Raw genomic sequence first — 25929 nt, 5'->3', positions numbered from 1 at the left:
TTTTTCCAGCATATACATTTGTATTTAGTCCTAACAAGAAGTAGAGCGGTACAAACGACCTGTATCACTCAGGGATACAGAGTAATAAAAGTAGTACAAGAGGTTACATCGTTGTATGTACATGAACCAGAAGATGCATACGATACAGAGTAACAATCAGTAGAGTAGAGTAGAGTAGATATGTCAAGCATAATTTTTTTTCTAATGGCTATCACGTTGGCATAAACAAGTTATAAGAGATATGTAAAGTAGTATATTGTATAGTAGTATTGTATGGCCCTTAAACTGTCTAATATAGGGGTGGACAAACTAAAAACTAATATGAAATTCAAGAGCCAGTCTGCCCAATCTAGGAGTCAGCAGGATGTTTTTAAGGAGCCAGCTCCATTGACAAAAACTAGAGAAAAACTAAAAAGGTGGGCGCCAGCTGTAATTTTCTGTAGCCTTGGCTACCTGGCTCCTGGGATTCCGGTCCTGGCATTGATAACTAATGTTTCTTAAAAATTACATCTGGTGCTTAACACAAGGTTTTCTACATTTGTTGTCACTGGAGCTGGCTCCTAAAAAAAAACCCCATCCTGCTGGCTCTTGGATTGGACAGAACAGCTCCTGACTTACATATTAATTTATCCACCCCTGGTCTAATGAGTCCCCCAATGGCCATCATTCCTAGACTACTAAAGAAAGAAAGAGAAGCAGCTGAGGTGACATATACAAGCCAGGAAATGACACTTTCTACATTTATTTCATAGCATACTATTTTAATGTATACATTTTTCTGAGATATCCTACTCCAATTAGCATGCTCTATTTATGATGTTTTCATCCGGTATTATTGGTAGGTCTGTTTTCACTCGGGACTAACCACGTAACTTGGGTTATAAATCTTCTGATAATGTGGGATATATATTAGGGCAAATAGACTTGCTTGACATTTTTTAAAGCCATCCTTGTCATGAATGAGGCTGAATCACACTGCTGTAGATCAGAATTAAAAAAATACAATTGTTTCATGCATCCGATGCCAAGCATGCGATGCCAAGCAAGCTATGAAAATTCAGCAGCTTTGTTGTCTTTTTAAAACCCTCATTCAAGCCAGAAAGTCCTTTATTCAGGTTTTATGACTGTCTGCCACAAACACCACAGATAAATATTCAAGATGGTTGCACCCACAGCACATTTTTATATTACTTTGTAACATTATTTAGATGCAGGCAGACTTAGCAGACATATGTTACTTTGCTGGGTTAATGAAGTGATGCCATTTCTTCATGGTAACAGATTACCTTTAAAGCAACTGTCAAAGCTGTGCCAAAAAGGCAAGCAGAGGGCTAAGGATCATCTCCCTATTACTGACATATCATGCCTTGTTCCATGCTGTGTTTTTGTACGGAGAGGAGCAGGGCTTTGCTTCCTCATGTCAGACCAAGAGTAAATCTTTCGAGTTACCGATTATGCACAATTACCATTTCTAGATGTTCCCTAGATGATAGCAAATCTTCACTATTTGAGTACAGGTCCACTTTACATTAAACTGTCATCCATTCTGAATATTAGAGACTAAAGGTGCTGCCAAAGACCAGGGATAACATTCTCTCCTATTACTTCCCTTGCCTAAAAAAAAACTGGTCAGTGCCCTGTCTGTGATTGCTTGATGTTTGCTAAGAAGGCATTGACTTTGGGTCTAAGCTTAGACTCTGGTGTTAAGCACCATACATCTACCACCATCCACCTGCTTTGTCTAATGCATATGCCCTTCTTTGCCTCGCTTCTCTGCCTTTTGGCTAAGATCAAGTGTAGTATCTGTTCTTATCAGTTTTCAGGGCATCGATCCACCGGCACGGAGAGATGCTTAGTATTCCCTGATGTGATAGGTGGGTGCTGGAGGGGCTTCCTTTCCTCCTTGGTTGATCCTGGTCCGGTTATGCCGGGCTTGTCCCCAGTTGTAGGCAGGAGGCTCTGAAGGTGCTAATGCCTCCTGAGGGAATGGGTGCGAAGCTTGGTCTGGCTGGAGGGTTGGGAGGCGGCAGAGCCCGGGGTGTTGTGTCCCCTGGGGGTGGCGTCCCAGGGGTGCTCAGGAAGCCACTTGGGTGTGGGACCCCCACATTGACTCACTGATCACTTGGTCACACACCACCTTGCAATTTCTGCACATCGCCTCTTGGACAGGCCTTATGGCTAGTCCAGGGCAATATTTTTGCACTCCGGCCCCTAAGGCCTGTCAGCGTGGGGCACTGGCACTCTAGATTCATTTATTGCACGATACATGATTGGCTTTTTTTTGGCATTGACCCACAGATGCAGCGGGTGCAGGTTCCTTCGGGGTCTTTTCCCAATGTGGGGAGGAGATTCTGTGCCCTAATATAGGGTTCTCTGTCTCCTCCCAACCGGGGGGGTCTCTCTTCGGGAGAGCCCCCCAACCTAGTACTGTGAGGGACCTGTTCCGGCAGGTCCCCAAAGGATCGGGCTCCACCGGCCTTCGGGTTGGTGGACCAGCAGTCTCAACCCCTGTCAGGAGCTTTGCGCCCCGGGGTCGGGAATCGAGGTCCCTTCTTTATTAAAGGACCAAGCACCCTTGTGCACGTTTTTGTGTGCTGTGATTTCACGGTTCAATTTTTTTGTTCACAGGGGGAAGTTTGTTTTTTCGATGCACGTTCCACGGGCTCTTAAAAAGAAAAAATTTGCCCTTCTTTGCCTGCAATGCACTCAGTGGACAGCGGTTGGCATCATGTAGATTATAGACACATACAGCAGGTTTAAACACTAGAAATTCCTTTTACTGTAAGGCTGACTGTGCCTGTTATCAGTGATGTGTGTTTAAATATCCAACAACTGTATATTTGGTCAAATCTATTATTTTTGATTGTTTGGCTCTGGCATTATAGGCTCAGGCATACGGTTGTATTCGAGCTCACACAAATGAGACAGATTTTCCCCCACACAAAGAAATACAGCCAGAATATTCAAATTGCTTGTCTTGGCATCAGCTGCACTCATGGAGCCATAGATGCTCAACCTTACTTTCCTTTGTGGTTAGGCTAATTGATCTGGGTGGGAGTACTATGAACTTAATGGCAGCCTTAACAAATGGAGGCTAAGAGGCAAGCCTGCTATTTACATTTCAACGTTAAAACCTGTTTTATCTCCCTTGTCTGCCAGATCATTAAGAAAATTGTACGGTTCTAGGCAGTGGAACATTTACCTTGCTTCAGTCACATCTTTATAGAAACAGAAACGGCCTAATTCGATTACATTTTGGGCATGTACCTGTAATAATTACAGTAATATTTTAAAATTGTATTTTATTAAGACTTGACTTTCACTTATTTGCTTTATTCTTACAATATGGAGGCTGATTTATTAGAAATGGCAGAAAGAAGATCCAACTGTGATGGCCAGAGCCACCAGTCTGTTGTTCCTGTTGCGCTCATGGGGAAAAAACAAAAGTCTTGTAAAGGCAATACAGATTTCGAAACCAAAACCCAGTATTCTTTTAAGCAGGGAAAATAGACCATTATTATAATCTTCCTTGCAAAATGACTAGTTTAAAGTTGAAGCACGTGTAATAGAAAAAATCCTATTAAAACAGTTATGTATTTATTTAATAATTAATTTTTTTTTAATTGTAGCTAGTTCAAGCTAGCTAGTTCAAGTGCCTGAATTGTGCTGGTTTTTAGCTTCTTGCAATTCCCTAAAGCTGGCCATACACCTTACAACTATCGCACAACTTTCGTTGTGCGATGTTTGTAAGATCATTAAAATTTCGTACGACCTGCCCATCTTGGGCAGGCAGATCGTACTTGCGATCATCGCAAGCCCTCCCCGCTAAGGGGAGGGCTTGCCGATAATTGCAATGCTAAACGGGCAGTGTGCGCTTGCGCACACTGGCCCGAGCGGCTTTCGCCTTCCGAGCGCGCTGCCAACCTGCTGAAACTCGTAAGATTTTCGTCAGGTCTTCCAGCGTGCTAGGAAGACAAAAGTCGTGCGACCCGTACAGTAGATGCACCCGCGATTATCATACGATAATCGCCAGGTGTATGGGCACCTTTATACATCAGTGCTCAGACAGGGAGAGGGAGGGAGAACACTGGAAGCCAATCAAGTGTGTTGCATACACATGTGCTGACAAGAAACATTCTGACACAAGGTGAGAGGAGAACAAATAATTATGCAGCTGCTACTCCTTCATTGTCCAATCACAGGCTTGGTGCAAGGAGGTGACCAATCTGTATTGCCTAAGGGCCCATTCACCCTATGTGTTTGGGCTGTGCTGGATGTTTTTTCCAGCATATCCTGAATGCAAGACAAGGCAATTTGCAGTGTCATGGGTGGGCACATTTCAAACCACCATGATCCGGTGTTGTACACTTCAAAAAATGAATGGCATGCAGTACTTTTTTCAAAGCGGACCTTTACCCATATCTTTAAAATAACAACAAACGCACCTTTAGAAATGTTTAGTAATAACAATCTGCAAACAGATACTTCTAGATCATTGCCGGCTGTGTATTCTTTGCATATCTTATTTCTCTTTTCTCCCCCAGTCTTTTGGCAGTGGCCATGTTTACTAAGGGCAGATTACTAGCTCTCCTTTTACTTTCTGGTTTTCTGGCACATGTGACTAGACATGTGACTAGGACATGTGACCATGCACATCATCTCAGGGAAGGAAATTGCCTTTCCCTGAGATCTCCTGAGATTACAGATGAGTTTTCCCAGCAATGCTCTGCTGATGACACGGCAATCCCAGTGTGCAGTGCTTTGGCAAACTGAAGTCATTTTGCCCTTTCAAAGCAATAAGTAAATGCTCTGCAAGTGCAAGTATTTAAAAAAAAAAAACAGCATTTGACACCTGACATGTCTATGTTCTTAATAATCATCATACATAGAGGGATGCATTGGTAGAATTTGATTTTTGAGTGTAAAGGTCTGCTTTAAACGCACCACAGCAAGGCGCGGTGCAACCGCATCGCACTGTGGTGCGCCCAAAGAACGTAATGAAATGTCACCTGTGATATTTTAAAAAAGTTCTAACAGAAAAAAAAAAAGAAAACATGCAATGCAGCGTAATTGCATTTTTTTGTGTCCTGGCACACACACACCAGCAGCCATGTGGTTGTGTGTGGCTGCTGGTGTGAACAAACCTTAAAGCTGAACTCTATGCACATATAAAAGACACAAATGAATGTAGCTCTGTAATCACCAATATATCAATAAAGTACCTGAATTTGACCTAGTATTGGCCTCTTGTAGTCCTTGTACAGCAGGCTGACGCATGAGCTGACGTGTAAGAAGAAGCAGTACAAGCAGCCAATCGGTTCATGTGCTGACAAAAAGCATGCTGATAGGAATACAATATAACAATACATTGCTTCATTATATGTACTCAATAACTTTTGCAAACTATCTGCAAGTGTCATCTTGTAGAGGAGCGGCTGCATTTTGAGAAGCCGTCCTGCTATGTAATAGCAGTTGGTAATTGTATAGTAAGTGGGGTGGCAGCAGAGGACGAGGAGCTGAACGTAGGAGATACATCCTGGAAACGTTGATGTCTTTTAGGACATATCTCCTTTGTTTAAAGATCTGCAAGTGGTTCATTAACATGGAAGTATTCAGTTCTGAGCTTTACAGGGTTCAGACGCAATGTGACTCTTTGTCCCTGATTTCCAGGGGCACATAACAGGGACTCTTTAGACACCCTACGTCTGCATAAAGAGGACCTATCACTCCCTGTGTGAACAGTCATCAGAATGCTTCTCAGCGCACTGGTGACACTAATAATAAATAAAACATATGTAAAATGTAAGTGTATGTTAACCCTAACAATAAACATTTCTTTTTTTTGCTCCCTTTTGGTCTGTTTAATGTACCATTGGAAGCATTTTGTTTTATTTGTTTGGTAAGTGCAAGAAAAAAACAACCTGTTGATCTAGTCAGAAATTCAGAACTGCCCTGTGTCTTCTGCATACTTTCTGTGTCAAAGAGCCCTCCTAGTTCCTATATTGGACTACAGAATATTTATCTTTTTTGTTGTTGAGATGAAAGAGTAGATCGGTCCCTTCAGCCTCCCTCCCCTTTCGCTCCAGGGATCTAAGGTCCTGTTAGTCATCACGTCCAATACAGTTTATAGGACATGAGGACGCTGAGGGACATTCCATCACCAGAGCCGAGGAGGAGTTAGGCTGAAGGGACCGGTCCAGCAGCCAGCCAGGATCACAGTTCTGGTGAGTATATCTCTGTTATTTTAGGTTTGGCAAATTAAGCACTTAACCCTTGCAGTGCGGGGGTAAACCCACCGCACTGTACACTGCGGTGTACAGATTGTTTCCAGGTTGATATATTACATTGAATTGTTTGACAGTTTTTCGAAAATGACAATGGGTAACCCCACTGCGAGGGTTAAGATTCTATTTGCCTTGAGTTTTTGCCCTTCTTTAATGCACAAAAATCCTGTGTGTTGTCAGCCTACAACAGGACTTAGAAGCCGTGTGCATTTCTGGCACCTCAACAGGTATTTTTCTGTATTTGCAAGGGATAAAACATAGGAAATGTGTACAGATTGCAGAGATGAACTGGGCATCTGGGCATGTTTTTTGTTATTTTTGCCTTGATATTCGCTTTAAAGGAGAACTATGGGGTCAGTGTTTTTCCCCATAGTGCTCCTTAGGGAAACGGGAGGACACAAACTAGCATCCTCCCGTCACCCTAGGCTCAGTATACCGCGAGCTACAGCTCGCGGTATACTGAGACGCCGCAGCAGATCCCGACGTAGATGACGGGATCCGCCCAGCTGCGTGAGTGACAGCTGGCTCTGCCTATCTAGAGGCAGAGCCAGCTGTACCCGCCCCCTCCCCTGTCCGTTCCGCCAGTCAGCGCTGGCAGATCGGAGCGGTGAGAGGGCAATCCAGCCCCTCCCCTGTCACGGCAGAGAGCCGTGACAGGATCGAGAGGCGAGCGAACGCCGGTATGTGTTCGCTCACCTCCCGATCTACTGAACCGACCTGTGACAGTCTCATTGTCACAGGTCGGCTAGAACTATGAGGTGAGTGAAAAGCACTCACCTCATAGTTCTCCTTTAAGTAAAACGCATGAATTGATTTTCTTATTGCACTTATTCAACAAGCACATTAGCTGCTCAATCCCCCCCAAAAAAACACACTACCTGTACAGTTTATTCAACTGCATATAAAATATATTCAGACAAATCTAGCACAGCAGTCGTATAACTAACTGAAAATCATTTTAAAATTGGCTTTAAGATTTAAGATTTTACTAAAAGGCGTTTCTTCCTTTAAGTCTCCCTTGCAAAGCAAATAATCACATTTACAGCTACATTTTCTATAGTTTTAGCAGACAAAAACTCATCACTCTAAGATGAATAAATCCAAACTCTGGGATAACCCCCGCCACCTGTATGTTATGCCATGTTTTCTGGCCATTCCTTTACTTTCCTTTCTTCTGATGTCTTTTGGAAGATCACTAGATGCACTGGTTCCCATGTGTGGGCGGTTCTGGATGATATATAGAGTGGTGCGGACATAACGGGAAGAATGCTGCTGGCCGCTGTGCTCAAAGAGCGTAGTCACGATGCCCTGTGTTGACAGACTTTCCCAAGTCTCCTAGGTTGAGTGATGCTGGGTCTCATTCAACATGGAAGACTGAGGACATGATGTGCCAAAGAAAATGTAGTGTGGGGAACAGCTCTAGATTAAAACTCCACTGGTTGAGAAAAACAAACAATTCTTTCTGGGTGATCAATGTACATTGCGAGGATTGTAACAAACCTTTTGCAGATTCCTACCTGTTTATGTTCTGATGTATAGATGTTTTCTGATGTCGTTTCCCGCCTGATTCCTGAATAGGAAGGTCAGCCTTCATTATATAAAATATCAGTGTTCTGATGAGGAAAGCTGCAGTGCCTGTGTCCATTTAGAAGTAGTTAACCTTTATGGAATATCTAGAAAAAACCCTGAAATTCCTGTTGCAGGAGATGGCTAATGTTTGACGTGTACCGCTTGCAGACATCTGGGAAAATCAGTGAGCCAATCACACAATGGGGGAATGACATTTCTGGGGGCTAACGGTGTACAGATTGTTTCCAGGTTGATATATTACATTGAATTGTTTGACAGTTTTTGAAAATTACAATGGCTGCAGTTTGAAATTGAAAGGTCATTTTTATTAACATTAAATTAAGAAATGGCTTGTGTAGTAATTGTCTATGCTATGTTATTTTAGTTTTTCTCGTCTTGCAGCCAGAGCTTCAATTTTTTTTTTAAACCTCCAGGGAGACATTTAAAAAAATTAGCCCAAAGTTAGGCTTTAAAGTCATTCTGTTTCTTGTGATATTTTATGTTATGCCCAACTGTACTAATTATTACCAGTTATGTGCTAAATTTTCTGATGTGCTAAATTTTCTCTTACAGTCCTCCAAGCCTAAAGTAAGCATTCCGCTCTCTGCAATTATTGAGGTCCGCACTACAATGCCCCTGGAAATGCCTGACAAGGACAACACATTTGTTCTAAAGGTAACTTTATTGTTACATGCACATTTCACTATAAATTAGTATATGTTGCTGAATAACAAAAACATACAGTTCTCCAGCCCATGTCACCCCAAGTTTTATGGGTGGTAGCACTGCAAAACACCAGCAAAAACCACAGTACACTATGATGAGCTGGTGAAGGGTAAGAGCAGCCCCTTCATTTAACAGGTGGAATCATGGCATCTTCCTTCGTGGATGTATACTGCTACATGTTGCGGTCTTTCAGGAATTGTTGTCAAAAGAGTAGCGGCCACTTGAAAAGTCTACTATACAATACACTATTGCGATAATACACTATATAATACAGTGTGCTACACGAGACCATGCTAGGGATATATAGAGAGAGAGTATGTGTGTGTGTGTGTATATATAATTAAAGCTGGAGTTCTGCTTTACCATCAGGATAATCAGTTACTGTTATCAAGCCTTTTATGACAATTTGCCATACTGTCTGTTCATTATCCTGACTGTTGTCAATCAGACATCGGTGCAATCTCCAACCCCCTCAACATATGAAAACAGGAAATTCTTCCTAAAAGAGTTCTTTAGTCCCAGCATGTACTATCCTGTTGTGACCTTAGCATTGTAATAGGAATACATACTAGAGCTGTTTTCGATAATGCAATCAAAGCTTACTTGAAAAAATCCCTTTCATGTAGTGAGTGCTGCCTTCTGTCTGCCCATCACTTTCCACATTCCCAGTGTGCTTTGCATCTCTTTCCCTGCTGCTTGAAGTGATGCAATCATGATTTCTCAAGACTACATATCCCATCATGCATTGCTTCCAGCAAGCAATGATAATATTACATTGTTCAGACATTGAGTTGTAGTTCAGGAAGCAGGCTCTGTGAGAGTTGTGATACGGGGCTGAGGGAAATTGTGTCAGTGCATTGAGGAAGTACATCCTGTGGGCATCTTCAATAAGTTTACAAACTTATAAGTTAATATGGGCAGACATCCCAAATCATCCCGGATGATAGCGGCTCCCGCCCGCCCGGGAGAGAAGCATTTTATCCCGGAAAGGTTTACTCTGCTCGATCTAGCAGAGTAAACCTTTCCTTGCTGTCTGTTTTTTTTTGTTTTTGTTTTTTTACTCTGATATCGGAGCCGCTGTCCGCCGTCAAGAGTAAAGAAGAAAAAAAAAGACAGCATAGAAATGAATAGCTAGATTGCTATTGGCAATTTGAATTTGCAAAAGCCAATAGCAAACTAGCTATTGCACCTGCCCACTGCTGCTGTCAATCAGCAGAGGTGGACCTGTTTTTTTTTTTTTTTATCCTGACGGCAGCAGCTGTCAGAATACTAAAAAAAACCCCAGCAGATAGCACGGGAAGCATTAGTTGGGGCAGAGGGCACCTCCCTGAAATGAGAAGGGCACCTCCCTGAAATTTAATTTTTCAGGTTGGGATCCCTGTATGGCTATTATGAGAGGGATAAAACCTATGGAAATTCAATATAGAAATACATATTTGTATTTGTTTTTATTTTCTGATCATAGACACCCTTTAATATTCACTCTCTGCCTCTAGTGTCTGTACATCGCGTATATATGCAATAAGTCATCATTTGAATGTACTACGTACTGTTCACTCTGTGGGTCACATTTTATTTAGTTACTATACCGTCCAAGACGTTTCATAAATCAAGACCATCATCAGGATAAATAAAATATGTGAATTTCTGACAGCCAGTGATTGAATAGTGGACCAGGCTAAAGATACTGATGTTCTTTAGAAGTGCAGAGCCTTGGCAGCTTCTATCAGTGCTTAGCACCTGGGGACTTCGAGCCAGACATGCCAGCCGCACGATAGTTGACCAGCCAGGCCTTTGGTGAGCAGAGGAATGGTCACACACTGGCATTTCCTGATGTGTGAAAGAGCCTCAACAAGTCTTCAGGGTGAAATAAGGATAACCCAGACCACAAAAACCTTCATCAGAAAATGAATATGCATAATATATCCAACATGTAAACAGACTGAAATATATCTGCTGGCTGCACAGTTGTTATTATTATTTTTATTATGTGATGTGATGATATTATGAATATTACTACATCTACTACTACTATTACTACACACAGAAAAAAAAAACTTGTTTGACTGCAGACAGAGATGGTCAGTGTTAGGGATCCGTAGAGCCGGGGCTTCATCTGAATGTGGAATGTTGGACCTAAATGTGCTGTTTATTGACTCTATATTGCTGTCCTCCAGTGTCAATAAAAACAGGGCCAGGCCCATCTCCTACGTCCTTGTCAGGATACACCAAATCTGCTCTTCACATTCTGCATATCGATAATGGCATCTGCCCAGTCCTTGATAAAGGTTCTCTTTATAAAAACTCTTGGTGGTCACTGCTGTACGTCTTGAGTGGTAAAGATCTCCATAATCAGCATTAGAAACAGCTTTACTTAGAGTGGATTTGGTCTACTAAGTGTATAAAGAAGAACTCCGGGCAATCAAGATCCAAAACATGTTACATGCCACAGGCAAAGGTTAATTTTGTAACTGCCCAGAATTCTTCTTTAAACACTTACCAAACAGTAGAGCACATTTGCTCTAAGTAAAGCTGTTTCTAATGCTAATTATGAAGACATTTACTATTCAAGAAGTGCAGCAGTGACCACCTTCTTTTTTTTTTTTCACAAGTAGGACTTTATTGTTTTACAAAAGTATCAAGTTGACAAGCTATAACTTTACATACAAGGGAAAAGGGTCAGACGAGTTAACAAACATCGCAGTAAGGCAATATAGTACATACAATCATCGTTTAAAGAGATATAGGCTAACACATGTTTCTAGGGAACCAACCTCGCACCTGCAAAAGCCTTGCAGTATAGGCGGGGGTTTATTATTTTTATTTATTTTTTGGTTGAAGCTGCGTTATATAGGCCCTCTGTGGGGTATACTTTGCGTGTGTGAGCCCGGCTGTTGCTATAAAGTCACTTCAGTTTGTATAGTCATAAGCGTTAGCCAGGGGTACGTTATAGCGATGGGCAAGGTTTGGAATAAATAGAGAAGTCTGGGCAGGATAGTCATTTTTATGATGGCCGCTCTACCAAACCAGTGACCACCTTCTTTAATGTCAAGCTCTCACACTTGAAAATAATTGCCAGCCTCTGATACTGTACATCATACATGTATTCAGAAACAATAGCACAGCCATTTTTGTAGGTAGTAAGGAAGTAGATGCTAAATTATAAAGGCCTGCGGTGTTGATGCCCTAAATCATCAAGCTGCAATATCACTTAAGGAATGCTAAATGGCACTCAAAGTGCAGCTCCACTTTTGTAGTCAAATTTGAGATAACTCCTCTATATGTTTGTTATCTGTTCCCACTCACACGGCATACATAAAAATAATTAAAAATACGTATATGTTTAACCTTTTTAGATGTTTATTTGGCGGGGGCCCTTGTGCAGATTCTAAGCAGTTTGAAAGTGAATGTACAGGGACAGACTCTGCTTCTTCTCATTAACCTTCAATGCTCCTAAGTCTTTAACCCTTTACTAGTTTGCAAATCTAGTTTACAGCTGATACAATCTAACAGCATAGTACACACAAGGTTAATTACAGTAAACATAACTTCCCAGCCCCCTTCTTAATGTTACATGGGGGAAGCGTGGTGCACGGTAGGATTTTTAAGCACGAAAAAAGCCCTTAAAAATGTAAGCAGCCTTTTTTTTTTTTTTTTTTAAAGCTATGCAATGTGAATGGGAACATGTAACAACATTTAAATCGGTGTTATCCCAATTTGTCTTCAAAAGTGGAAAAACACTTAAAGGCATGCCAAACTGACATACAATATTATAGGTTAAAAGGCCACTTTAACATGCCTTAATTGTACCTAAATCAATGAAGTCTATACAGTACTATTGCAGTCTGATGAATCAGGGCCTTAGATTTTACAAGTTAAAAACGAATAGCTGGAAACTGATGGTATTTCTGATGTTACACAGGATTTAATGCACTAATTGCAGTGCTTTTTCTAACTTTACATAGAAATAGATTACTATTATTTGTTATTATTATTATTATTATGAATATTATTATTATTTGTACTCTTTTTTGTTTTGTAGGTATAAAACAGTGCAGAATATATCTTAGAAACTATTGACTCTCTCCAGAAACATTCTTGGGTTGCAGACATACAGGATTGCATCGATCCTGGGTAAGTAGGTCTTAACGTGCATATGAAAGTTTGAATGGCTTACTCCAATACCTCCTCTGGGGTGCAGGTATAAGGTATTGAATGTGGCTTGAGTGTTCTTATCTTGGATTCTACAAACACATGGTCTGCAAGGAACACAGTGCTTGTGAATGGGGAAGCAATGTTTTTAGCGAATGGAATAAAGTCTTGAAATTTGACTTTCATTTTGGGGGTGCTGAACATAGTTAGCAAACTTAATTAGGTGTGCCTTGAGACCTATGCATTTTTACCTTCATATAGAAGAGCCCCACATACAGAATACATATCCGTTTATGCAAATTTCCATAGTTTCAGCTTTAGGAATGTTGAATAGAGGCTGATGTAACCAGCACCATACTTTGATTGAGAATGCCATTTAGGATGGAATTAACCACTGCGTGGTATACTTATTACTTTGAAGTGATGACGTTTGTTTTAGAAATGTAAAGATTGCTAAAAAAGTTAATAAAACATTTTTGAAAAAAAAAATACAGAAGGAAAAAAAAAGAACGCCATTTATTGTGCAGTTATCTTGCCATGCAAGCTGGTTTCAAAACATAGTGAATGGCCATGGTTGTTTTGTGTATCAACAGTTTAAAAGAGAAATACAAAAAAGTGCAAATCTCCTCTCTGGCTGAGGGCTATCTACAAGGAGTTTGCATGTTCTCCCTGTGTTTGCGTGGGTTTCCTCCGGGTACTCCGGTTTCCTCCCACACTCCAAAGACATACTAGAAGGTTAAGTGACTCCTGTCTAAAATTGTCCCTGTATGCGTGTGTGCAATAGGAACCCAAGACTGTAAGCTCCTTCAGGGCAGGGACTGATGTGAATGTGCACTATGTAAAGTGTTGCGCAAATTGTTGGCACTTTATAAAATACCTGTAGTGATAATAGCAGCAGGGGTTTCCCTTTTCACACAATCAATTGTAAATTACAATAGGGCATGCCTCCTACTACCTGACATTGCAATACAGTGGATCTTATAGAGGACATAGGAGGGGTTACTTCCACTACCCATATTTTGTGCTGCATTTCACCAACATGTGGTGCTTCAACTGAAATCTGTAAATGCAGATGCTCCAAGAAAACAGGAAACCTGTCAGAAGGAAATCCCCTTTACTTTAATGTGTGCATATTTTTCCCAAAATTGGCCTTTTATTTGATACTCAACAATGTAGTAAATGCAGTTTTTATTCATGCATTTACAGTCTAGGTAAAAAAGTAATACTGAACTGGATATACCTTTCAACCTGTGGCCTCACATTGGGTGGCCTCTGACTATGTATCTCCTGTGCATGCTCATAGGAGTTACATTGCTCCCAGCACCCAGCTCTGTTTCCAGGCACCATATAGATGCCAGGAAGGAGCCGTAGTGTACACTGCATGGCACATTAACCACTCGGTGTACACAGAAAATAAAAAAACTGCTACTTTCTTTTTTACATTAACTTCCACTAATATGATTTCAGATAGACTACCATGTCTTTATTTCAAGTGAAAGCAAGTAAGCAGTTCTAAAAATAAATTATTCATTGCAAATAATTTTTGCTCCAGTTACAAAAATATTATCCTGAAAATTAGCTGACACACTATTTGAATAGATTCAAGTACTGTGTGTCTGGGCTCGGTGAAACAGAGATCACAGAATAGATGAGCAAATGGCAAAGAGTTCAAAAATGGTTTTATAGAAAAAAACTAAAACTTGGCTGTTCTATACTGTATGTCTAGATTAACAGCCTTGACAGATATGTGGGGTATGACTGGGGTATAACCTAAAGCCAATTAAAGTCACACAAAAGAAATACATTTAGACTGATCACCAGAGTTAGACCCAGTGCTCTCAACAGTTGGCACTCAGTAATAGGCCTGGTGTGTCTTCCTCTGCAATCAACGCCTGTGTGCTGACATATGATGAGGCGTGTGGCTGTTTGTCAACTATGCCACCACAGCGCACTACAGTGGGAGGCAGGAAGCAACATTGTCATCGGGGGTAAAAAAGGTATTTAAAGAAGAAGTAAAGTGAGGGATAGGAGGGAAAAAGTAACACCCCTATAGAGCTTGTAGCCATGTGCTGGTATGCACAGCATATTAGCACATTATGACAGACCTACTTTCCAAACCCCTCCAGCAGTGCCCTCCTCCCTTGCCATGGATTCCATGTTCGCCACGGTCTTCTTACGGGTTCCAATTCTTTGGCCGCTTGGTTTACCAGGCCTTGAATAAGTAGTTGCCATGCATACACAGGAGTTACTTCATCTCAGCATGCCGAGCCTGTGCACTGAGCTGTGCATGCATGGCTCTGTTTACAGGAAAAATAAAATTGCTGATAGACAGCGAAAAGCTTTTATGGCAGAAGAGACCTACTTAGTCTACACAGACCCATTTATTCCCGGAGGTGAGCTGGTGTTCATCAATATAGTTGGGGTCTTCTACTTAGTGTATGAAGCATTAAGGTTGAAAAAGAAAACACATGCCTTTTAAAGATAATGAAGACCATTTTGTGGATCCCTTTCCCTTTATTTTCACTCAAATGTTACATTACATTAGCGTGCTTGGTTACAGCTATCTGTTAATAAACTCTTAGAATATAACATGTTTAGCAATAACTGTTTTCTTGCAGGGATAGTGGGGATGACATAGAACTATCTTCTTGTGAGCAGGGAGCATGTCTGCCTAGCCGAGTCTCATCATGTAGCTGCGAGTTTCTTGCTGAAGGTAAGTACAGAGCTGGAACCATCCTCCATCCAAACTCTGTAAGATTCTTACATACTGTAGTTTACGCTTTTTCTCAGTTCAGTGCCAATCCACTAGTTTGAGTTTTCACCTTATTCCCCACAGGATCTTACCGTCCTCTGGATATGTGTGGTCAGGATGCAGTATCTGCCACGCCTACAGCTGCTGCAGCTCCTCACACAAGAGGCCGAGAACATGCTACAGTGGAGCATCTCATACATGTCCCCCTGGAGAACTTCCTCCAGTCCTTGGAGACTGCAGCACCCAGCCATGGGCCAGGTAAACTATGCAATACATAAACTCACAACGTATACTATGCTGAATCAAAAACTACAGAAGTACCAGACTGAGAAGCTTCAAATATACAGCTTGTCAAATTACAAACCAGATATCCATTTGCATCATCTTTCCGCTCAGTATGAGGCATTGCAAGACGGGCATTTACAGGCATGACTCCCAGAGGCATGTTGGGATTTGTAGGTAAAGCACAGCTGGAGAGCTGGAGTCACCCACCCCTGTGCTGGAGCAATAAAGATCTCAGAATAATCTTAACTGATATAGGTTAGTGGGTGAGATATTCCATTAACATAAGTGGAATGTTTAGTGGTCTAAACCCTCAGAATGAAGTCAGAAAATGAGTTGATCTGATTGTACTGCCTGACTGGCTGGGAAAAAGTCCAGCCAGTACTCGTGCTATAAAATGCAGCTGCTGATGATCAAGGCACACCAGAAATGTATAGCTGCATAGATAAGCATTGTAGTCGCATGCAGCAGCAACTCTGTATCCAGCTACAAATCTCCAGACAAAATAAGCAGAGAAATGTATAGCTGCTGCCTATCTCCGCTACAAAGTTGCTAGTGCGACATGATGTTAAGGCTGCATTCACACCTAAGCGACAACTATTACGCACATTTTTTTGTGAGCATATTTTGTGCGTTTTTACAAGCAGATTGTGAGCAGATTGTGGTATATTAATGTGCATGGGTAAAACGGACTGAATCTGCTCAAAAATAATCGCAATGTGTGTTTTTCAAGCGTTTTCTATTGAGTCAATGGGTAGATAACGCACTGAATTTCCCCCCAAAGCAGCTCATGTAGGATTTCGTGCAACAGGCGTATTTCTGCGTGCGACAAAACGCCCATGCGTGAAAAGGGGCCCTAGAACTAAATGGGATTCCTGGAGTCGAGTGTTTTGTCACGCTGATTGATGTGCGACAATACGCTTAGGTGTGAATGGGGCCAAAGGGAAGAGTTATTATCCTCACCTCTCCAGCAGCCCAAGTGTACTACCTTCCCTTTGTCTCAGTCACTTCCGGTAGTGTTGGATGCCTGTGTTCCCAACTGCGCTAAGGTTCCTTCCATTAACCGTTACATAGCTACAAGATTTAGCATTGACATTAGTCGGAAGAATGAGCCACAGAACACTGCCGGGAACACAGACTTTTCCAGGAAGAAGCAGACATGGGCCACTGGAGAGGTGAGTATAATACCTCTCCTTTAACACATAGCATTTATTTGGATTTTTAATCCAACCCCTCGACAGGTTTTCAAGCCTAATTCCAAATACATATAAAAAAATGCAATTCAAAGCAGTTTGGCATTCCTTTGAAAATCATTACATGTATTTTAAATACTACTTACAGAAATACCTAAGTCTGGCTTGGTATTCGCCTACTGCTATCCCCTGACCAGCAGCACTCAGACTGGGAGAAGAAGGGGCAGAACTAGGAGCCATTTATGCGCCCTGAATTCACATGTTGATGATTAGTCAATGTGCTGCTGCTTCTTCATTGTCCAGTCAGAAGGCTGCAAGCAAGGAGGTGACACCACTTTGTTTCAAAGATAGTAAAATATACTCTTCTCTTTGGTGTGGGACATTGCAGTTGTCACACATCGGTCTTATGTACTGAGAGCTGAGCAAACTTGTAACTGCTGATCACTGAGCTCACAGTTTTTTCCATGCAGAGAGAAGGGACTGTCAGTCACTGCTCCCTGCAGGTATTCCCCCTCCCCTCCCTCTTTTCCTCCAGAGCTTATTGGAGGAACAGACAGTGGAAAGGGTGGACACAGCTGGTGCTGGATCTAGAGAGGCAGGTCCAGCTGTCAATTAGATAGTCAGATAGATCCTGACAATATTGTCAGGATCCTTCCTGGCTGCAGAATGGCGCAGTCAGCATATAGTGGGCATTAGCCCGCTATCTGATGATTTTGGATCTCAGGAATACATTAGAAAATGTCTCCTGTGACCCAAAAGAGAAGTAAAGCCAAAAAACGGTTTGGCTTTACTCTAATTTTCATTACAATACATGTATTACATATACTTTATGTATATATGAGTTCTCTTTTGCTGGGGTCACACTTCTGTAATAGTTAATGAACCTAATCCCCAATGTTTATCTTTGTTCCTGGTGTTTTCATCATAATGTAGTTCTGATTCACACATCGTGGAACTACCCAATTATTTCTACCTTTTGGATCAAATTATTTAGTTACGTCTATATTCTTCAAAACAGATCTCCATATTTATAGCAGGAACCATTCCCCATTGATATCTAAAAAGAACTCTAACCAAAACATATTTTTCAATGGCTTTAGGAGCGGTATAACCTCCATCAGGTTTGTATTGCTGTCTTTGTTTTCCTCACTTCTTTTCCAAGGACAGTGGTCACCGAGACAGGAAGTGAAAGGGAAATGTCTTTGTTGTATTTAGACAACATTTAAGATACATTAATTTTTATTAGGTGGGAAAAGGTTAGAACCACTGTCAGGTTTTTATTGCCGTCTCCCTGCCTGTTAGATTTCCCTGACTTCCTATTCCTGTTTAAGTGATCAGTGACAAAAAAGATCACATATGAAAAAGGCGTAGGTTACCATAGGCTACCATAAGGAGCTTTGGTGAGAGCTATGGAGTCCTTATTAAAATACCAATTTGTATAATTAATCTCTGATTGGGTATTTAGTACACGCATACACATGGCCTTTGAATATTAATCAGGTTGTTTCACTTTAAGGTTTTAAGGTAACTTTCATCCTTTAGTCCTGGTAATGAGAGTCATCCACACAAGCCTAAGGCAGCGTGATCTCTCATGCAGCCCTGACTAAATAGAAACATGATTATATGTTCTCATTATAGTTTGGTCACCAACAGACACTGTTCTGTTGCTGCCCATAATTGACATAATGCACTAACAGGAAAATAACATTAAACCTGAACTCTAGGCAGACACAAATTAATGCAACTCTGTAGTCATTACATCATTAAATTTATTTTTTATTTTCAATACAAGCAGTGTAAGTACCTGAATGTGAACTGGTATCAGTCTCTTGCAGTCCCTGTATTGTAGAGTTTAAGTGTTTGAAAAGTAGCAGCACAAGCCACTCCGTTCATTTTTTTTTTTTTCCATTTAAAATTTTTCTTTTTATTGAGCAAATCAAACAAAGAAATTACAAACAATGTGATCAAACATATCACATAAAACATATCACCTTACATCTTCAAGTGGGCAACCTCCTGACTGTGAGGCTGTTGGGTTAAGCCACTAAACATTGCAGGAAAGTTCTCTCATTCGGCAATTCCTGCGTAATCCGATAACATTGGTACACCATAATAACATCTGGCATAGCACATAGGGCATTAGAGAGGATAGGTCGGCTTGGAAAGATTTGCGGCCTTTCAGGACACTAGCCTGCGACCAGCTGGCCATGACCTTGGCCTATGGTAACTCTCTTGGTCTATGATAAGTAACCACAAGGATTGGTGCAACTTAAACAATACGAGAAAAAGGTCAAAGAGAAGTATAGAGAAAGTGGAGGCGAAAAACCAGAAGGAGGAGTCCCCAGTGGTGAATCCACCAAGTGCTCCAGGGCAAGCGGGGACATGGAGGGTCTTGGAGGAAGATCCTAAAGTGCTCCAGCCGGAGCACCCACCCGTGGGGCGTGTCATCCTCCACCTTCACCTAAAGGGGCTTCACTAAAATGTAGTATGTCATCAGCGTGTGTGTCAGTCTTCTACGTGGGTGTCTGCATGAGTTCCTCGTATGTCTTTCCCTGGCAGAAGTGGGTCCAAGGCGCCCATAGCCTGGAGAATTTGGTAAGTTTATCTTGTTTGGTGAAGAGGAGTTCCTCCATTTCAGCTATGTAGTTTACCTGTGTAATCCATTCGGTAAGGGATGGGGGCCTCGCCTCTCTCCAAAGTCTGGGTATCAGTGCTCTAGCTGCATTGATCAAATGCTGAGAGAGAGTTTTTTGAGGTCCCTCAACACCTTCCTCTCGGAAGTGGAGCAAGTACACCCCGGGGTGAAATGTAAATTGTTCCCCTGTTATGTGCCCGATAAGTTAAGCCACTCCGTTCATGTGCTGACAAGAAGTGTGCTGACAAGAAGTGTGCTGTCAGGGGGAGAAAGCAGAGTGACAGAGAGATGAGCTCATCCTTGTGCTGTTTCTCCTTTCATTGTCCAATCACAGGATGGGGTGAGTTCAGGATGAGCTGGGCTCAGAGGAAGTCAGTTGAATGATGCTGGCCAGCATACTGAGAACAACTAGTGGCAGAAAAAAGTTAATATTTGGATTGAAACTAAATATTGCAGCAAACGCTGGTTTTGTTATTTCATATTTTAATAGTTTATCCATTTTTATATTATTTTCTAATTTAAACTATAAAATCATTATAAATAGGTTTGCACTTTGCAGGCTCTAACAGAAATGTGCAAGTAACAAAATATGTTAATTATGTTTTGTCATTAGGTGATGATGAGAAAGCTGAAATTAACCTCTTTGATTACCCTTGGTTCCACGGGACCCTGTCAAGGATCAAGGCTGCTCAGCTTGTGCTTGCTGGTGGAACCCGAAGCCACGGGCTCTTTGTTATCAGGCAGAGTGAAACCCGCCCAGGAGAATATGTGCTGACATTCAACTTTCAAGGCAAAGCAAAGGCAAGTATCCTGTTTATACATCATTCGAAAAGCCTCTACAGTACATAAATGTTTATTATTTTTTATTCCTCATAGTAAATACTACACAAACAATGGTAGGTGGTCCATTTATTGGATCAATTTTTGTCCTAGAGTGACACGCTCTCTCAATGAATTGTATCCTTGGAGGAACATCTTTGTTACACCTGTACAGGTATTATGTTAGGACTACAGAACACCTCTCACTATTTGCACTTGCAAAGAGATATAACAAAACACTTTCAATAGTATATTGAATAGACCAAAAATGAGCAACAGAGAGAGGTTAATTGTTAGGGTTTACATACACATTAAACTGAACCTATACCTTGGCAAAATAGTGAAAAGCGTTACAGGAACATAAGGTACATATACTTACTTTGTCCATGCTCCCCTCCCATGCTGATTCCAGTGCAAGTTTGATTCAATTGGACATTCAGGCAAGTTCTGCATGGTAGAGTGCCAAGGGTAGCCAGGGTAGTGTGAGGTGTTCTCCCACATTGTGTAATACAGTTTAGATGCAAAACCATCCAGAATCTTATAACATTCAATCTGACTTTAGGTAAGGGAAAATCTAATTTTTTAATTCTCCGGCACCTGATTAAATGTTTCAGTAGAGCACAGGTCCCCTTCACTCAACTGCACTTTAACTGGCTTTACAATTCGGTCCCATTGAATTGTTTCTGAAACGTAAGATCAAGTATTGTAATCTATTGGCCCTGGTGCAATGGTCAAGTCTTGATTAGGAAAAGCGTCATACCATTGCTATAGGGAGGACTGAATTAACACAGGAGTGTTAAGCTTTATACGTACCATTGTTTTGTTTTTAGTCCAGTTGTGTCACATCACAGCCCTCCTCGCATCTTCACCCTCCTGTTCCTCCATTGATGGGCGGTAGAGAGTGGCGCTACCTTTTGCCGCATTTGCCTCTAATCCCAGGACAAGGGGCAGGCCCTCTATGCCCTGGCACACAGGAAGTAGGTTGAATGACAGCTGTCATAGATGCTGGAAGAGAAGCATGACTGGAATGGTGAACAGGTGAAACGGCTTGGGACCATGGTAGAAATATAGTGCGTATTGCAGCTGTAGCTGTTATTTTTTTTTTAAGAGCTGCTAGGGACTGTCATTTTGTTTTTTTTGGCCAGCCCAAGCTGGACTTTAACGTTCATAACAATTCTACACCCAAAAGGGTCCTGAAATTGAGAAAACACATGCCACTGTATTTCCTTGTTCCAAACACTACCCTCTATAGCTGTCAGGATCATGACAAGAGGCTTTGTAACACACTGAAAATATTGCTGAAATGGACCACAGTGGATTTTATACAACTTGACAAACTGAGTTGAATTTAGCAGAACTTCATTGATTACTGGATACAACATATTTGTGATTGCATTTACTTGTTGTAGGGAATCAGCTATCTTCTTTGAAGTGATGTGTGTGTATATTGTATTTTACTTTCCAGCACCTACGGTTATCTCTGAATGAGAATGGACAGTGTCATGTACAGCACCTCTGGTTCCAGACGATTTTTGATATGCTAAAACATTTTCACTCTCATCCGATACCCCTAGAATCTGGTGGCTCAGCTGACATCACCCTGCACAGTTATGTTGTTCCACAAAATCCGATACCTGGTAAGGCTTTTCTTTATGCTACTGTTCTCTGTACAGAGGCCCTGATATTCAAAGACAAGCTATATGGGCAGGGTCACATTTATCACAGTTGCTCGGGATGGAAATATAGATTGAATTTTTTATTGTCTCATATTGATTCTCAATTTTCTGTAATAGCCCAAAATTACTCAAATTGTAACTGAAAGGAATATGAGTTAGGGTTGTGCTTTAAAAATGTTTTGATTTAGGTTGGTTGTTTTTTGGTAACAGTTGTATCAAGGCAGTACTTCAAGGCAAGTTATATGAAGGCAGTATGTGCCTCCCTTCCATCCACAATCAACACCAGCTTACACTAGCATAGAAAAAAAGAGAAGTGCTACAGAGCATCATCTATACATACAGAAAAAGAACAAATACCGAGAATTACACACAACATAATGAAGAAAGGAAAAGGAACAAAAACAGAGAAGAGTATTTATGTATTTAGTGTTTCTAACCAAAAATAGTGCTATGCAGTGTCCATATGCAAATGTTGTCCAACTTTTGAGCAACCAAAATAGCAAAATACAAATTTTCTGTATTCTACACTCATGAGCATATCAGGTCTTGCTAAATATGGGGCACCTGAGAACTATACAGATAAGAGAGCAGGTCTCTGGTAAATGACAAAAATCAAAAGAGAGTGGTGAGTTGGGTAAGTAAACTAAAAGCAGAACTCTGGGCAAATCAAATCTTAACCCTTGCAGTGGGGCTACACCCATACTGCAAGGGTTAAGTGATCACTTTGTCTATGGAGCTAAAATAACAAAGTTATACTTACCCGAATCACGACCACTCTCCCTCCTCTCCAGTGGTCTACAGTCCTGTGAGTCATCACGTTCTATACAGTGTATAGAATGTGAGGACGGTAAGGGACATACCATCTCTGGAGGGAGCGGTGTAGAAGCCAGGTGGGATCATAGTCTGGGTGAGTATAGCATTGTTATTTTAGCTCCCTAGGCAAAACGAGCACTTAACCCTTGCAGTGCAGGGGTAGCCCCACTACAAGGGTTAAGATTTGATTTGCTTTAAAGTGTAGTTCCACTTTTGCAGTTAAATTTGAGAAAACCCCACTATATGTTTATGTGTTCCCATTCACACAGCATACCCACAGAATTTCTTTTTCTTAATATTTACAGTTTCGATGTTTCTTTGGTAAAGGCCTTTGTGCAGATTCCAGGCTACTTTGAGCAGTTTAAAATTGAGAATAGATAGACAAACTAAGGGAAAAATCTGAGCTTCCTCTTAATAACATCGAATGCTTCTACGTCTTTAACCCTTTGTTAGGACAGACAGTGTTCAGATCTAGTTACAATTGATAATGAAATCTACAAGCACAATACAGACAGGGTTAACTAGAGTAAACATAACTTCCCACAACCCCTTCCTTAACATTATGTAGGGGGAAGCGAAGTAGGATTATTAAGCAAGTAAAAAAGCAGCTCAAGAAGAACTTCACCCATATCTTTAGAATCTGTGTATAGCGACCGTGAAGAAACTGGTTACATATTACATAATGCATCTTTTCTATTTTTATGCTCTAGAGCCTGGACCCGCTGTTCCTAGTTTCCAGCAGCAAAGCTGCAGGACTGACACTCAATCCCAGCACTACTTCTCCAGCTCTGGGGCAAGTAATATGCAGCCTGTGACTCCTCCAGACAACCCCACTTCCAGCAGCCACCCAGCATATCACAGAGTGGAAGGGACCCTTGCTGCCAGAAGCCGAAGCAACAGTGCAGAGCTTCTGCTAGAATCACCAAATGGAAGCACAGAAGACTACCATGAAAGCGAAGGGTCTCGGAGCCGCACAAGAGCCGTTGAGAACCAGTATTCTTTTTACTGACAAAAGCTGTTTTAAGCCACATCACTGCTAGTTGTGCTTGCATCAGATTTCAGCATTATGGCTGATATATACAAAGTCCTTGGGTGCCACAAGAAGCCTCCCAACAACAGATGCTGTTATGACTTTATACACAATCTACTTCCCAAATAGATAAACACGTTGTGGTAAGGGAACCTTTACAGGAAACCAGTAGAGAGAGAAATATGAAGGCTGCCATTTCTGGCCACCTTCTGAAAATGATAGTTTTCTAGTTGTCTCTGGGTTAAAGTGTATCTAAAGGCAAAACTTGTGTTTTAGTTTAGGATCATTTTTTGCCATCTGTTTTTTATTAGGGAGATTTCCCTTCACTTCCTGTCGAGTAGACTCAACAGGAAGTGAAAGGATATCATTCCATTGTGGGATATTTTCTTTTAGACCATTGTTATGGAAACAAGTGTTCCCATTACAAGGTCTCCCCTCTGTTCCTGTTACGATGGCAGAACACCATTAAAGAGAGTAAATCTCCCTGACAGGGACACAGACATCAACAGAAATCTGACAGTGGTTCTAACCCCTCATCACTCCAAATATCATCCCAAATATAAAACAAAAAGATTTGCCTTTTAGTTTTACTTTACGTACTTTTGAAGTTTTGGACTGAAGCAGGCGTGCATATTAGAAATCCAGAGTGACAACACTGAATTCCTAATCTGCCTACTTAATGTTGGTCAGTGACTTAAAAAGAACTTAAGCCATTGAATCTGCCAGACTGCTAGCATTTTCAGAAGGGGAGGTCAACAGTAGCAGCATACCTATTTCTCTCAGTGCTGGTTTCCTGCACCCAAAGCTATTAAAGGACCACTATACTCCAGACCTAAAGGTTATAGTGTGTTCATTATGTGAAAGAAAGTCTAATTACATTTACAACCATCCTATCCTATATATAGCTGGCAAATTACACTCAAGGGGGAACCAAAATTACATTTAATTTTGTGTTGCAAAATATTCATTTTGGATAAATTGCTAAAGCATTTACAAACTTATGCATGACTAATATTATTACAACCTCTTTCTCATAAATCAATTTATGAACATTTTGTATAGTGGCCATTTCATTTTGCTTTGGATGCAGGGATGATAGAGATACACGGTGTGTAATTTCATGCAAACCTTTCACAGGCCTCTGCAATTCAAACTAAGCATATGATGAAAAAACACACAACCAGATGTTGTCTTCATGTCAAAATGATCTGTAGAGCAAAAGGTATGTTCAGCTGAACATAACTCTGGATCTTCCACCACCGAAGCCTGTGATGTGTGACCTCTTGGGTCAATAGGGAGACTTGGATTGTGGAAGGGGATACGGCCAGGGTAGACTTTTACAGGAGTAGTCAGGGTTTCTACAGAACTTCAACTCTCTGACTGTTTGCATTTGTATTCAATGTACGTTAACGATCATGCATTTATTTCACTGTATGCTCAAATTGAATTTCCCAAGTCTGTAACAGGTTTTCTTTAACTCTGCAGCCCTGTAAAGATTCGGCACTGACAGTCTGTTTACATTGCTGCTTGCTCTCTTGTTTCCTGTGAGTGTTCCCCATTGCTTGGGTCAATGTAGCTGACACCAAATTCTGTGTGATCATAGATTACTTCCAGAATTGTACAGATGGGATGTGTATATGCTTTCCTGCTACTGGCATTAAGGGGTTGAAAAAAAATCCCAAAATTGGTCTCTAGTGTGGAAATCTTTACTCAAATTGGCTTCTCACCTCCACCCCTTGCCTTATCTCAAGTTCTGCTGTTAGTAGACTCTTGAAATGGCACATTTTAAAAGCTATTCTTGTTTACCATTGTTAGTGTTGTTTTCACATTATCTTACATCATTGCCTGTCATTATTCAGTTTGAATACTTACATATATTTCCACGTAATAATGACAGTCCAACAAAATCAATTTTCATATCTTTACCCTTTTAATGATTTATCCTTTGTTGGTGTGCAGATGTTCTAGACAGGAACTGAACACGAAAGGTCAAGAAAT

General features: G+C 41.1%; 1 protein-coding gene across 1 annotated transcript in view; it reads left to right on the top strand.

The window, feature by feature from the left end:
- Positions 1-24001, top strand: part of SH2B2 (SH2B adaptor protein 2) — a 31073-nt gene extending 7072 nt beyond the window's left edge. Inside the window, 7 exon segments of the mRNA XM_018573708.1 lie at positions 8427-8528; positions 12622-12713; positions 15350-15444; positions 15568-15741; positions 20207-20394; positions 21878-22049; positions 23612-24001. Of these exon segments, the coding sequence (XP_018429210.1) occupies positions 8427-8528; positions 12622-12713; positions 15350-15444; positions 15568-15741; positions 20207-20394; positions 21878-22049; positions 23612-23910 (1122 nt within the window). The 3' untranslated portion in view covers positions 23911-24001.
- Positions 24002-25929: the final 1928 nt, after the last annotated feature.

The sequence above is a fragment of the Nanorana parkeri genome, unplaced genomic scaffold, assembly GCF_000935625.1.
Source record: "Nanorana parkeri isolate BGI_ZX_2015 unplaced genomic scaffold, ASM93562v1 scaffold48, whole genome shotgun sequence".
NCBI lineage: Eukaryota > Metazoa > Chordata > Amphibia > Anura > Dicroglossidae > Nanorana > Nanorana parkeri.
Note: the sequence above shows the minus strand (reverse complement) of the source record. Positions and strands in the feature narration are given on the sequence as shown.